The 14,372-nt window shown below is 46.0% G+C and overlaps 1 protein-coding gene across 3 annotated transcripts; it reads left to right on the top strand.

The window, feature by feature from the left end:
- Positions 1 to 7,687: 7,687 nt before the first annotated feature.
- Positions 7,688 to 14,019, top strand: LOC115592335 (drebrin-like protein A). 3 transcript variants are annotated; one of them, XM_030434946.1, is made up of 19 exons: positions 7,688 to 7,906; positions 8,001 to 8,056; positions 8,242 to 8,354; positions 8,468 to 8,542; positions 8,822 to 8,965; positions 9,281 to 9,358; positions 9,442 to 9,593; positions 9,680 to 9,734; positions 10,498 to 10,539; positions 10,930 to 11,007; positions 11,091 to 11,242; positions 11,329 to 11,383; positions 11,728 to 11,793; positions 11,986 to 12,097; positions 12,173 to 12,352; positions 12,449 to 12,517; positions 12,754 to 12,848; positions 13,527 to 13,596; positions 13,699 to 14,019. In XM_030434946.1, exons 1-19 carry the CDS (start codon positions 7,824 to 7,826, stop codon positions 13,833 to 13,835), a joined length of 1,812 nt encoding a protein of 603 aa, XP_030290806.1. In that variant the 5' UTR covers positions 7,688 to 7,823; the 3' UTR covers positions 13,836 to 14,019. The 3 variants fall into 3 exon arrangements, with proteins under 3 accessions (XP_030290806.1, XP_030290805.1, XP_030290807.1); XM_030434945.1 differs by having other exon boundaries at positions 10,495 to 10,539; XM_030434947.1 differs by lacking the exons at positions 10,498 to 10,539; positions 10,930 to 11,007; positions 11,091 to 11,242; positions 11,329 to 11,383.
- The last annotated feature ends 353 nt before the right edge of the window (positions 14,020 to 14,372 follow it).

Below are 14,372 nucleotides of genomic sequence, written 5' to 3'. Positions count from 1 at the left end.
GACAGTTTTCATGATTTCCATTCTCTGCTAGGAGAAAGTTTCATGGACAAGAAGTTCTCTGTGCAGTCCAGGTGAAGAAGTATCTGTGCGACGTGGTGACATCACTGGGGTCAGAACTCCTGTAAACACACTTTAATGTGTAAGATTGGTGGAGTGACCCTTTAAACTTCCCTTCTCCAGCTTTCTATAACGTGTTCTTTGTGCTCCGGTCAGCACAAACTGTGAGAGAGAGAATTACTACATCTGGAGTGAAGAATACGCCCAAGTCTCCAGTTTCATTTCCACCATTACGAGCAGGAAAAGAGGTTACGGACCTGAAACCTGCGAGCGTTCACGGCCGGCTCCTGTTACCGGAGCGCCGAGCTGAGCCGGGCCGGGCCGCAACGTTCCCCCCGACTGTGATGGAGCTGAAAAAATCCATCACATTCCTGACAGGCAGATTGAGATATGAGCAGTCTGCTGGAGGGGAATAATGAAGGGAAAAAACACAAACTGTGGCGAGACACTGAGACAGCCATTGTATGCTACACACACACACACACACACACACACACACACACACACACACACACACACACACACAGCAGCTGGGGGATTACAGAGAGGGTTCAGTCTCTGGCTCGGAGCCAGCCGGTGAACATCATCTCCCCTGAAGCTATGCAGGAGCCGAGGGGAACACGGGGGTGTCGCTGCATACCTCCGCTCACTCGTAACCTCCAAATCTGCCTCTGACGGGGAGCTGAGCCTCCACCGGCGCTCCTGTGTGGGACGTAGAGTGGCCGTGCATTCGTGGGTGTGTGTTGAGGTTTGAGGGCCTACTGGTCAGGAGGAAATCCCTCTTTTGTTTCCAAGGAAGTGGAGTGTGTGTGTGCTGTGTGTGTTTTAATGGAGGAAACTCAAAGACGGTACAGGCGGAAGGATGAATGTGTGACCCGCTCGATCGCAGACGGAAAGAGAAAGTATCGGAGAAGAAGAGCTTCGGATGTCCGAAGGTTTCTGCACAGTCACCGCGACATGATGTCACAAATGTCTGCGATCCAAAATGTACAAATGCTGCATGTCACGTTACGTTGTTACCGCCAAGACTCAAACCAACGGCTAACCGCCTTTATCCGACCTCTCCGTTGAAACATACCGCCTCGACTGCAGCCAACTACACAGTAGTGTGTACGTACGTTCTGCGCTTACGCGAGATGCAATACGTCTCCTTGACATCGGGTGGCGCTAGTCATTGGCCAGTAATCCAAAACATGAAAACAGGAAATGACGGAACGGAGCACAGACCATCGTCACTTCCGCCCCTCCCACACACCGCCCTGATTCGCTAGCACACCACCAATCAGAGTATCCGATGGCGTCCAATCCTCAGACCGCCAACACTCTCAGACTGTACGTTGAATGGTTCCAGAAGCTTCCAACACAGCTGAACCCACCGAACAGATTTGTTCCCGAACTCGTCCGAGTCTCCCAAACGCCTCAGATGTCCAACGTTTGGGTCGGTGTGTTCCTGCCTTCAGATGTCAGGTTGTGAGATGGAGAGGAAGGTGATGGAGTTCCAGCATGGCCACAAGGCTGCAAAGAAAAAACTGTTCAAGACTGTGTTTCAACAGAGTGTGAAACCACTGATATGTTCCTGAAACGATGACGTGAGCCTTTCAGTTTTGGTTTGAGGGAAGTTGAGACTGATCTCCTCAAACCGTCACTGTGATTTCAGGCAGGCAGCAGTATGAACTGAAGAAGAAGAAGAGACTGGACTTCCTGTTGTTCAGGTGTTTCCATGCCGACAGACGTCTCTAACGAGGACGCTGCCGCGTGGACGAGGTCTCTTCAGTTAACGTCAGGGAAAGACGATGGTTTCACTTCACTGTTAATAAAGTAAACACGTCCTGTCTCGTAACTTCAAAACACTTTGGTGATAAAACATTTCTACATGCTGATGATTTTAAAAAGATGCATATCTGAACAGACCGGGTCGAACAAAGAAGGTTCTGTAGATCCTGAAGACGAGGAGGAAAGAAACAAAGAGACACAGAAGGAGGTCACGAGGTAATGAAGCCTAATTACCACCAGGTTGTTCTCCACGGGGGAGCAGTGTGTGTGTGTGTGTGTGTGTGTGCGTGTGTCTGTGTGTGTGTGTGTGTGTGTGTGTGTGTGTGTGCGTGTGTGTGTGTGTGGTGTGTGTGTGTGTGTGTGTGTGTGTGTGAGAGTTTAATATAGCCTGGTGGTGTTTGCAGAGTGAGGACCTGAAAAGATGAAGTCCTGTGATGTGTGGATATCGCAGGTCATAACGTTTAATTTAGGAAGTTCACGAGTGGGTGTAAAAGAGAAGTGAGAGAGTTTGAAGAAGGTCACAGATTTGACATTTGAAGTTAGGAGACATTAAAAACAAGCTTTTAATTTAACTCCACTGGATGGACAACTTTAAAATACTGATGAATCCTTCTGAAGACTACGGCAAGTAAAAAGGTGAAAATACACTGATGTGATTGAAAAAAGGGAGCTGATTGTCAGAGATCTCATCAGTGGACCGGTGGGATTGTTGACACCAGAATCTGGACTGTTAGCGGACGCTCAGACCGAGCGCGGCTCAGGGGGAAGGTGTGTTGTTCCAGGTACAGGTGAGACCGTGAAACACAATCAGGAAGTCCAGTGTGAGCAGCAGATTGTGAGGCTGAAGGTTTATGAGACGTGAAACGCAGCACGGCAGGTCGTTAGGACTTTACAGCCCTGCAGAGTGAGCGCACTGAGTCCAGAGCCTGGAGACTAATCACATATGTCTCGGTCCATACGTCAGGATCAGGCCCGGTATGATACTTTAGAGTTCTTCATGGAAATCACTGACAGTGGCGATGACTCATCGTGCACCCGGGGGCGTGTTCATCATCCGCCCAACATGTGGAGAGGAGCGGATTAGAAACAACTTTAAAACTTTATCCAGCGATTTGGGTCAATGAAGGAACACCTCTGAACCGGGGCTGTGTGTGTGTGTGTGTGTGTGTGTGCGTGTGTGTGTGTGTGTGTGTGTGTGTGTGTGTGTGTGTGTGTGTGTGGTGTGTGTGTGTGTGTGTGTGCGTGTGTGTGTGTGTGTGTGTGTGTGTGTGTGTGTGTGTGTGTGTATGCGTGTGTGTGTGTGTATGTGTGTGTGTGTGTATGTGTGTGTGTGTGTGTGTGTGTGTGTGTGTGTGTGTGTATGTGTGTGTGTGTGTGTGTGTGTGTGTGTGTGTGTGTGTGTGTGTGTGTGTGCGTGTGTGTGTGTGTGTGTGTGCGTGTGTGTGTGTGTATGTGTGTGTGTGTGTGTGTGTGTGTGTGTGTGTGTGTGTATGTGTGTGTTTATACAGCTTAAAGCTCATTACAGCACAGCAACGGAGAGGAAATGAGATGCTGTTAAAGCCAAACTCTCACTGTTAAAACACACACACACCCCCCACACACACAGACACGCACACACACACAAACACACACACACACTCTCCAGAATTAGAAAACATCTGCCAGAGGTGGAGGGTACATTTACTCATGTTTTGCATACTTGTACTTTACTTGGAGAACATTAAACTGATTATATTCTGTGTGTGTGTTGTGTGTGTGTGTGTGTGTGTGTGTGTGTGTGTGTGTCTGTGGTCTCTGTCATGTGATTTGTGTAGCTTGGCGGTTTATTGGAGGAAAACATGAGTGTATGTTAAAGGAGATGTTTGAGCGGTGAGGTCATCGGCAGCTGGAGTGAAAGGTTACCGCCGGAGGACGACAGCTGCTCTCCGTCTGCACCTGGAGCTCAGAACCACACCAGAACCACACCAGAACCACACCAGAGCATACATATCACACAGTTTGTTTCAGTTCCTATATCTGCTGATGTTTATGATTGTAACACTTTAGAAATTATTTCAAATTAAGGACGAGGAACGATTGTGTTTGAGGTAAATACAGAATGGATAGATGAAGATTTTAAGATTTAAAACCTGATTTTTTTTTTCAAACACTAATAAATGTATCAATGAATTGACCCATTATTTATTATCTGTTTATTGAAAAAGAATGTTATTATGAAATCACATTGGGGTCGTTTTTAACACATTTTGACATCATTGTTGTGATAATTTCAGACACATTAAGTGTTAATTAACGCCTACATTTGTGTTACCAACAGTTTGATGACGCACCGACGCCGTTACTGTCACCACACTACTTTCTGTGTGTGTGTGTGTGTGTGTGTGTGTGTGTGTGTGTGTCACTCCTCCATGGACTCTGAAACCTCCTGCAGCTGAAGAGGAGCTGAGGTGTGGAGGAGGACGTGACAACCAGAGCAGATAAGACGGGAGACGCAGGCGGAGGAGGGACGAGAGGGAGGGAAAGTGTGGTGGGGGAGGAGGTGAGGGAGGTGACGGGGGGAGGTGACGGGGGGAGGTGAGGGGGGAGGTGAGGGAGGAGGTGAGGGGGGAGGTGAGGGGGTTGTTAAAGAGGGGACAAGAGGAGGGAAAGGAAGGAGGCTGGAGGGGGAGGGAGGAGGGAGATTAGCCCCGGGGGGTAATTTGTTCTCGAGCTTCAGTCCATCAATCAGCCATTCATTGACTGACAGGATCGTCTGCCAGGCCTCGCAGAGAGTGAGTGTGTGTGTGTGTGTGTGAGTGTGTGTGTGTGTGTGTGTGTGTGTGTGTGTGTGTGTGCGTGTGTGTGTGTGTGTGAGGGAAACCACTGTGAAATCAAATCAATGTAAACTTCACCAGAAAATTGGATTAACCCTCCCAGAAGATTTAATTTCAGCTGTAAAATGTTTATTGTGTCGTCGTCAGACTCGTCGACGGGTCGTCTGCTGGAGCGACACAAGTTCTGACCCGAGATCTGTTTTCAATCTGCGGGTTTCTTTCTTTGTTGTGAAATATTCGGTCGCGTTAAAAGCACAAAGTAGCATTAAAATAAACATACTTGTACTTACAGTAAAGTGACTCGTGGTGAACAACAAGGATCGTTTTGACTTATTTCTCCTTTCATTTGTAACTTCTCTCTTCCTCGTGTTCTTTGCTGATGACACTAACATGCTTTATCACATTCATTTAGTTTCAACTCAATAAACTCTCAATAAATATGAAAAGAGTCCATTTTCAGATCAGCTGGAAGAAGCCGGACGGCTGAAGAAGGAAAACACATATTGATCTTCACGTTTCATAGATGTGACTTTATTATTCACTTTATATTATTCCATGAATAATTCTTCTCTAGAAACAGTTTATAACTCTGATTAAAACTCAACATTCCTCAGTGAGACATGAATATTCATCAGATATGTGTGTGAAAACACAAACACACGATGAGCAACGTTTCAGATTTGATTTCCAGTTTCATTCACTGGACAGCGGACAGGTCGATGATCGTTTCCCTGTCTGCTGTTTGATCCTCGTCTCTGGTTCGTGGTTTTCTGTGAGTTCGTCTTCTTGTGATTTTCGTATAATTTTCATAAATTGTGGGTTTTATTGGTTGTAACTGTGTGTTTTCCTCTTTATGTGGACAGAGATTACATTTTAAATACTGTCGGTTTGTACGTGAATCTTTTTGAAACTGGAGGAGAAAGATTAATTAAAAAAACATCTGCATACAAACAAACTGACCTTAAATGGAACACAACTTCATACTGTTTTACTTTGTTTATATGTGGCGGACCCTGCCACATTTCTAGCTTCAAAAAACTACAAACAAAGCTACAGCGTGTCTCTTTAAATGTTTACTGGAGTGAATGGAAGTTCAGCGGCTCAAGATTATCATAAGACTCATAAAACTGTCAGAAATCCGATTAAAACAGTTCTTAGAAAGCAGAAAAACGAGCTTCTGGTGCAGCAGGAGGGTCAAACTGCTTCAGTCTGAGTTCAGGCCGGATACGTGAGAGACGACATGTGATGTGTGCAGACAAACATGCTTGTGATGCTGCAGCTCCTCAGCTGAGGCCTCCAGGCTCCTGCAGGCGCTCCTCATGCAGCATGTGAGCGTTTGTCAGGCCGCCGGAGGGAGAAGCTCAGCTGACGGTGCTGCGGAGGAAGATGGAGGAAGATGGATGAAGATGGATGAAGATGCTGTCATGTGTGTAACTCTGCTGGTATTCTCTTATTTTTACACTGTTAAGAGCCACGCTGTCGTTCCGTCATCACCATGAACACTCACACACATCATCCTGCAGCACAAACACTCCCCACAACACCAAACATGGATTCATCCGCCGCTGAAAATAGTCCCCGACAGATGCTCAGCTTCTTCCTGTTTGTGTGACAGAACCTGCGAGCTGAGCGCCACAGACAGGAAGCTGCTGAGATTAGTTAACAATAGCCGACCTGTTGTTGTCCTGTGGTTGAACTGCTTGTTGTTTCTGATGTTGAGACTCCTCCTGGTGGTGGAATCACTGATCACATGTTCCTCAGGTGTGCGTGAGCAGAACAACATCATCCTGACGGGGCGGACATTTAATTTAGCTTTACTCAAAGTACACAGAGACATTACAGGCATTGATTTTGAGTCAATACGTCACATAAACTGGAAGCTATTGAAGAAATGCAGATTTTAAATGGATGAATTTTCATTAAAATATCTATTTTAATTGAAAAGTCACTAAAATCCAAAGAAATCTGGTACAAGAAGAAGTTTTGTCATTGACTTTGAGATCACACCTGCTGTTCTGTGGTGAAGACATGTTTCATTAAGCCGTGTTGTGGGTTCAAATCCCCGTCTCTCCACCTGATGATATATTCACATGAATACACATGATTGATTGAATTATTGGTTCCAGTCTCATTTCTTCTGTGGCAGAGTGGGTGAAGCACACGACTCCTGATCTGATCCCTCATCTTCCTACTCGGTGGTTGATGAGTGAACACCTGTACAGGTGAGATCTGAAACACTTCCTCTGGATGAAATCACAAAATGAAGCTCCACTTTTCTTTTTCTCCTGCGACTGTGACCAGATAAAATGTCATAAAACCACCAGGATACATTAAAATAATTCATCTCTGTTAAAACATTTTCGCGGGGAGAGTCAACAGACCCCGCCCACATTGTAAACGCTGGCCACGCCCACTATTGAGTGTGTCTGTTCTGATTGGACACACGAAACAAACCTCTTTTACTTGCAACAGATTATTCTTACAGTTTGCTATTCATACTTTTACTTCAGTAAATGATCCGAACACCTGACGGCAGTGTGAGGAGGTGAAAGGTGTGTCGAGTCAGGAGTTGATTAGCCTAGCTTAGCATAACGACTGGAAGCATTATTACACACAGTGTGTGTGGAGGATTCACCTCGTCAGTCGCTCTGAGGCTGCAGCGTTTGTTCCTCTTCTGTCTCTGCCAACAACAATCACAAATAAATCACACAATCACACCCTGTTCTCTGTCACACACACACACACACACACACGCACACACACACACGCACACACACACACACACACACACACACACTCCTTTAAAGCCACAGGTGATATGCGTATTGACCCTCCTGGACTCTCAGTGTGGGCTGTATAAAGAGGAGAACACACCCTGGAATAATCTGAATAAATGTATATTTTCTCATTCACAAACATGATTGTCATGTTAATCAGTGGATGAGTGTGAAGTCACATGTGAGCAACTTCTTGAAGAATGCGGCTCATCAGGTTTTGTTCTTCTCCCCGGACTGGTTCCACACAGAGGGAGAAAATCTGCTGTGTGAACCAGAATAACTCCGACCAGCAGAGACGTGGACTGTCAGATCTGGGTTTCTCTTCCTGAAGCTCTGGTGGACCTCGCTGTGGGTTCTCTTCCTGTCGGCCCGGCTGAACCGTGAATGAAGAAACTTGAAGAAAATGGCAGTGAACCTGAGTAAGAACGGGACTGAGCTCATGGCCGCTTATAAAGAAGTGGTGGACGGCAAGTCGGACACAAACTGGTGAGCAGTTTCTGACTGACATCTGATTACTGACTTCACTTCCTTCTGTGACGAAACTGTCCTAATGTTGCACCGCCGTGTGTTCTGTTCTCAGGGTTCTGTTCACGTATGAAGGGAACAGTAATGATATCCGTCTGGCAGAGAAGGGAGGTTAGTCTCTCTCTCTTCACTCACACACTTTACAGGATCGTTGTGGTGAAGGAACGTAAAATGTGACTACAGAGAGAATCTGATTAAGTGTGTGTGTGTGTGTGTGTGTGTGTGTGTGTGTGTGTGTCTGTGTGTGTGTGTGTGTGTGTGTGTGTGTGTGTGTGTGTGTGTGTGTGTGTGTGTAGATGGCGGGTTGGAGGAGATGGTGGAGGAGCTCAGCAGTGGGAAGGTGATGTACGCCTTCTGTCGCGTCCAGGACCCGAACTCTGGTCTGCCCAAATACGTCCTCATCAACTGGGTGAGACACACACACACACACACACACACACACACGCAGATGATACAGGTGATCATACAGGTACATCCTTGGATCAGTTCCTGGGGTTTACATGTGTCTCCTCCTCACAACAGACAGGTGAAGGAGTGAAGGACTCTCGGAAAGGCATGTGCGCCAACCACGTGAGCTCCATGGCCAACTTCTTAAAGGTGAGAGCGGCGCTGCTGTCTGCAGGCCGTGGACCTGCTGATAGATGTTACAGCTGCCCAAGATAAAGATAAAGTTTGAGACTAACTTCACAGACACACTTCACTCAGGACAGGAATCTTGCTGTTAGTCTGGCAGAGAAATTTGATTCGTTCAGTCCAATGAAATGTGGGATGTGATGAGATGTAGAAGAAGCAGTTTCCTGTCCTGTTCACTGACATGTGTGTGTGTGTGTGTGTGTGTGTGCGTGTGTGTGTGTGTGTGTGTGTGTGTGACGACAGGGAGCCCATGTGACCGTGAACGCCCGGGCGGAGGACGACGTGGAACCAGACGCCATCTTGGAGAAAGTGTCCAAAGCGTCCGGAGCGAGCTTTCACTTCCACAAACAAACACCCGAGTACAGAGACGCACCCAGAGGACCCGTGGTGAGACGACACGCCGTGAAACCATCAGATATCATTTACAACAGCTGATGCTGAGCGTTCAGGCACCTTGTTGCTTCAGTATCATGTTCCAAAGAGTCCAAAATACACATTTAGGTCCATAAGACACCACCAACATTGTGTCTGACTCACACACACGACTCTGAGCTTTCTGTTCACCAGCTGTGTCTCCTTAAAAACACAATCAATAAGTCGACACAGTCGTACAGAGTCGTGTGTAACAGACCAGAAACTACAACATGTGTGTGTTTGAGTGTTAAACTTCCTCCTCTCACAGCCTCCTCTCTCATACAACAGGGCTCTGTGTACCAGAAAATCAACGCTGTGGAGGAAATTCAACAAACCAACAAGGACGACTTCTGGAGCCAAGCTCAGGTTCCTCTTCATGTCCATCCTGAGAACATATGACTTCAGAGTCCAGAGCTTTACGTGACATAATAAAACCATCTGCTCCTCAGAGAGACGAGGAGGTGCGTCGACGGGAGGAGAGCAAACGAGCCGAGGAGGAGAGACGAGCGGTGGAGAGGGAGAGGAGGGAGATGGACGAGAGGCAGGCCAAGGAGAGGGAGAGGAGAGCGAAGGAGAGAGCTCAGCAGATAGAAGAGGAGAGGTGAGTCCAACACACAGCAGCAGCAGCAACACACCACAACACCTGCAGGAGTCACAGCCAATCAGCTGCCTCTCTGTGTGTTTAAGGATCCGACAGAGGCAGAGAGACGAAGAGGAGAGAGAGAGAGAGCAGCAGAGACAGGTGAGAACACAGAAACACAGACACACCTGCAGCAAACACCAACCACAGATCAGTGAACCAGCGTCCACCGCTCTGCTGCTGGAGGATGGAGGAGGCACGTTAGAGACAAACATCACCATGAAATTAATATTCAGTCATCAGCTATTTATTCATCATCTCGCTCAGCTTCTCCAACATCTAGTTAGCTGCGTGGCTAACTCACATTTAGTGCTACCAGCTGCCTGAAAAGCCAATTATTGTACTCAACAAGTTCTCTGGACCTGTCAGTCTTTACAGGAAACATGTAAATATGTGGAAGTAAATAACACTGTAAAGGAGTAGTTCACCCAAAAGTGAAGCTCAGTCTTCTTCTCCTCCTCCTGATGATATAAAGTCAGGTGAAGTGTTGTAGTCCTCAGAACAGTTCTGGAGCTTCACAGTAAAACAGAGTTGCAGGTTTCTGTGATTCGATGGCACGCAGCACTTCCCAGCTTCACACACCTGACTCAGACACAGGTAACATCCTCCAGCAACGACGCAATCACCTGCTGGCTGCAGCTGATTGGACGAACGCTCCTCGTGGTCCGTGTGTTCGGGGATTTCAAACCGGACCAACGTGGCGACACATTTAGAAACGTTGTATTAAAAACAGTTTTTTGAAGACGAGACGTAAGCCGTGTCAGTGCTGAATCTGTCTTTAGTTTAACTTGATCATGTTTAGTCTTTATAGTGTCGGGGACTTTGAGATATAAATATAAAATCATGTGTCTGTTTCAACCAGCAGGAAAATGAAACCAACCAGTCTGGAATCAGCTTCAGGTCATCGGTGAGTCTGACTGATGGACTCTGCTTCCACAACATGGTTCTTTCTTTTTAGCTTCATGGAAAGAAAACGTCCAAAATATGCATTTCTTGACATATATGTGAATTAGTAAAGACTTCATTAGACAGCCTTGTTTGCATACTTAAACATAATTTATCTAACAACTTGTTGTACAAAAAAATAAGTGTCTTAATGTGAGTGATTAGCTGGCGAAGTTTCACAGTGAAATCTGTTAAAGTTTTTATATTTTCTGTCTAAAAATGTATAAAATGTTGTGATGCGTTTAAAGGAGCATTCTGTAGTTTTGGGGCTCGTGTGTAACAGACTAGAAACTACAACATGTGTGTGTTTGAGTGTTAAACTCCTCTCACAGCCTCCTCTCTCATACAACAGGGCTCCGGGTATCGGAAAATCAACGCTGTGGAGGAAATTCAACAAACCAACAAGGACGACTTCTGGAGCCAAGCTCAGGTTCCTCTTCATGTCCATCCTGAGAACATATGACTTCAGAGTCCAGAGCTTTATGTGACATAATAAAACCCTCTGCTCCTCAGAGAGACGAGGAGGTGCGTCGACGGGAGGAGAGCAAACGAGCCGAGGAGGAGAGACGAGCGGTGGAGAGGGAGAGGAGGGAGATGGACGAGAGGCAGGCCAAGGAGAGGGAGAGGAGAGCGAAGGAGAGAGCTCAGCAGATAGAAGAGGAGAGGTGAGTCCAACACACAGCAGCAGCAGCAACACACCACAACACCTGCAGGAGTCACAGCCAATCAGCTGCCTCTCTGTGTGTTTAAGGATCCGACAGAGGCAGAGAGACGAAGAGGAGAGAGAGAGAGAGCAGCAGAGACAGGTGAGAACACAGAAACACAGACACACCTGCAGCAAACACCAACCAGGTTTATCACAGAGCAGAAACATTGGGATGGAGATGGAGGAGGATGGAGAGATAAAGGTTTAAAGATGACTATAGATCCAGTAATCTTCTCCTCCCTGATGCTGATGGAAACTCAGGTGAAGTTTCGTAGCTGAGACTTGTTTTAAAATGTGAGAAACAAGCATCATATGGATCCATACAGCTCAGACGATGAGATCCAAGACTTTTTGATTTGAAAAGACGTTATTCACATCCCTGGTGGACAGTCAGGCTCGTGCATCCACCGCAGACAGCTGGATGACATCATGTGTCTGTTTCAGAACCAGCAGGAACATGAAACCAAGAGGACGGGAATCAGGTCCGCTGCATCAGTGCAGAAAGCCAACGTGAGTACGACCGATGGACTCAGTATACAGTGTTATTACAATTAATCATGTAATCAGTATATTAACATATAGAGTAACAAAGCGTGAGGAGCTGCTGGTTTCAGACCTGTTTTACATGTCTCTCTCTTGTCCTCCTACTTTGTGGAGGTGAAATATGAATTTGCTGTAACGCTCCTTTAAACTCATTCACAGGAAGCCAAGTCACTGATTTCTCAGAGATCGTTTAATCCCAGAGACGTATTCAAGCAGCGGGAGCAGAGCATCGAGACCAACGACAGGTCGTCTCCAGCCGTCTCCAGACCAGGTACGCATCACACATCCAGCGTGAACATCACCTGCTGAAGCAGGAAGTGATTAACAGTCATGTGTTCGCTCTCAGGGAAGCTGCAGAGCCGCTTTCTGTCTCAGAGGTCCTTTGAGGAGCAGCCTCAGCATCCTCCAGCTCCAGCCGCCTCCATCACCCCCCTGTCTCCTGCCTCACCTGTGCTGTCTCGCTCACCTGCTGCAGCTGTCTCCCCGACACCACCAGAGACATCAGGCTCACCTGTTCAAGCTGCAGGTCAGGACTCACTCTCTGCTGATGAACACAATGATACTGATGCTGAACACGTCACAGATCATCACAGTCTGACGTCTGTCTGTCACTGATCCACAGACTCTGCTTACACAGAAGAGGAGGAGTGGTCAGACGAGTTCGATGACGATGGAGACGAAGCTACAGCAGGTATAATGATAATAATATCAATAATAATGGGGATCTATAGTTTTACACAATGGTGTCTGTGTTTCACTTGGTTAGCAATGTTCATGTTAGCTGTTGTTAGCAACATTAATGTTTCTAAGCTAGCATACAGAATACAGAGATTTAATTGGACAGAAAAGGCTTGATTAGCAATGTGTGAACTTGTGAAACTCCGACACCTCGTCATGTATTGATCCATAAATGTGTCCGATCGACAGAGGAACCTCCAGCTGAGGAGGATCTGTATGAGGCTCAGCAGGCAGCAGGGATGGAGGAGGGCCTGTACGAGGACGTTTACCAGGACACCTTCACAGTGAGTCCACGCAGCGTGTTTCACATCCGTTCTCCTCCCTGGTTACAGTTACTTTAAACAATTCATCAGTAAGTTTCAGCTAATTGTTTGAATCTCCAGCCACAAATGTAATATTCTCAGTGCTGCCATCGCATCGTTTGTAGAAAACCAGCAAACAACGGACAGACACAGTTAGAAACCAGCTGGTGAACACAGCGCAGCGATCAGTAGCTAAAGAGTCAGATGTTTCCTTCAGAAGGTGGTGGAGACCAAAAACAGAGCTACAAGAGAGCGAGAGAGAGAGACAGCATATTGTAATGAGATTCATCTGGTGACTCGAACACCACAGATGAATGTTGTGTTCCTTACATGTGTCTGTCAACCTGTCTCACTGCTAATCAACACTTTCCCAGCTGTGTTACTAACGTTTGTATTGTACATTTGTCTTTACTCAACGACTAGGACCACTAGCCGCATGGCTAATGGTAGCCTCAGTCACCAGCAGTTAGCGGTTAGGTGAAATGCATATTGTTATTTGTTTGGAGCATCAATCTGACAGGTACTGAAACATTATTAGCACCTGATGGAAGAAATGACGCTAACACAAGGCTACATTTAAACTCACACACACGAGAATAGACTTAGAGTTTAAAGGAGCTCATAAGTAACTGTTATTCTTTAATTTGTTTCAAAAATGAGGCTGAAGATAACTACACAGGGTCCAGTGGACAAGACATCCGGGCCAGAGCTCTGTACGACTACCAGGCTGGTATGTACACACACACACACACACACACACACACACACACACACACACACACACACCTGTAACATGTATATCACTCTGCTCACGGTTACGCCTCCTCCACAGCGGACGACACTGAGATCACCTTTGACCCTGGTGACATCATAACGGGGATCGACATGCTGGATGAGGGCTGGTGGCGAGGTACCGGACCGGACGGACACTTCGGGATGTTCCCCGCCAACTACGTCGAGCTGCTCTGACTGCCATCACTCAGCTCATGTTCAGAACCTCTGAGAGAACCGACAGGAAATGTTTTAGATAACTCAATACTTCTCTCACATTAACGCGTCTGTCTTCGTCAGGTCAGAGGTTTGTTTCTGTGACGTCACTGGATCAACACGTTGTTGTAAAAATCACATTAAACATTAAAGTTTATTGATGTCACTGAATGTATGACTCATTTTATTATTTATCACATTATTCCTCCATAAATACATTAAGAAAATAGTTATTATATTTTTGTTGGTTGTCATAAAAAAAATGCTTCATGGAATAACAAATAGAGACGTTATTTCTGTAGAAGCAAATGACACTGTAATGTTTCCTTATTTAAATGTTTAGATTTTATCTCATAAAAGTTAAAGGATACACAATTACACAACATAATTAATCCTGTAATTTTCATTTCAGGATGATGATTGAATATGATAGAAATAATAAAATAAATGCAAATAGATAAAATATATAAAGAAGAAGAGTTTAACAAGTAAATGATATATTAAATGAACACTTTGTGT

Source organism: Sparus aurata, chromosome 12, assembly GCF_900880675.1.
Source record: "Sparus aurata chromosome 12, fSpaAur1.1, whole genome shotgun sequence".
NCBI classification, from domain to species: domain Eukaryota; kingdom Metazoa; phylum Chordata; class Actinopteri; order Spariformes; family Sparidae; genus Sparus; species Sparus aurata.
Note: the sequence above shows the minus strand (reverse complement) of the source record. Positions and strands in the feature narration are given on the sequence as shown.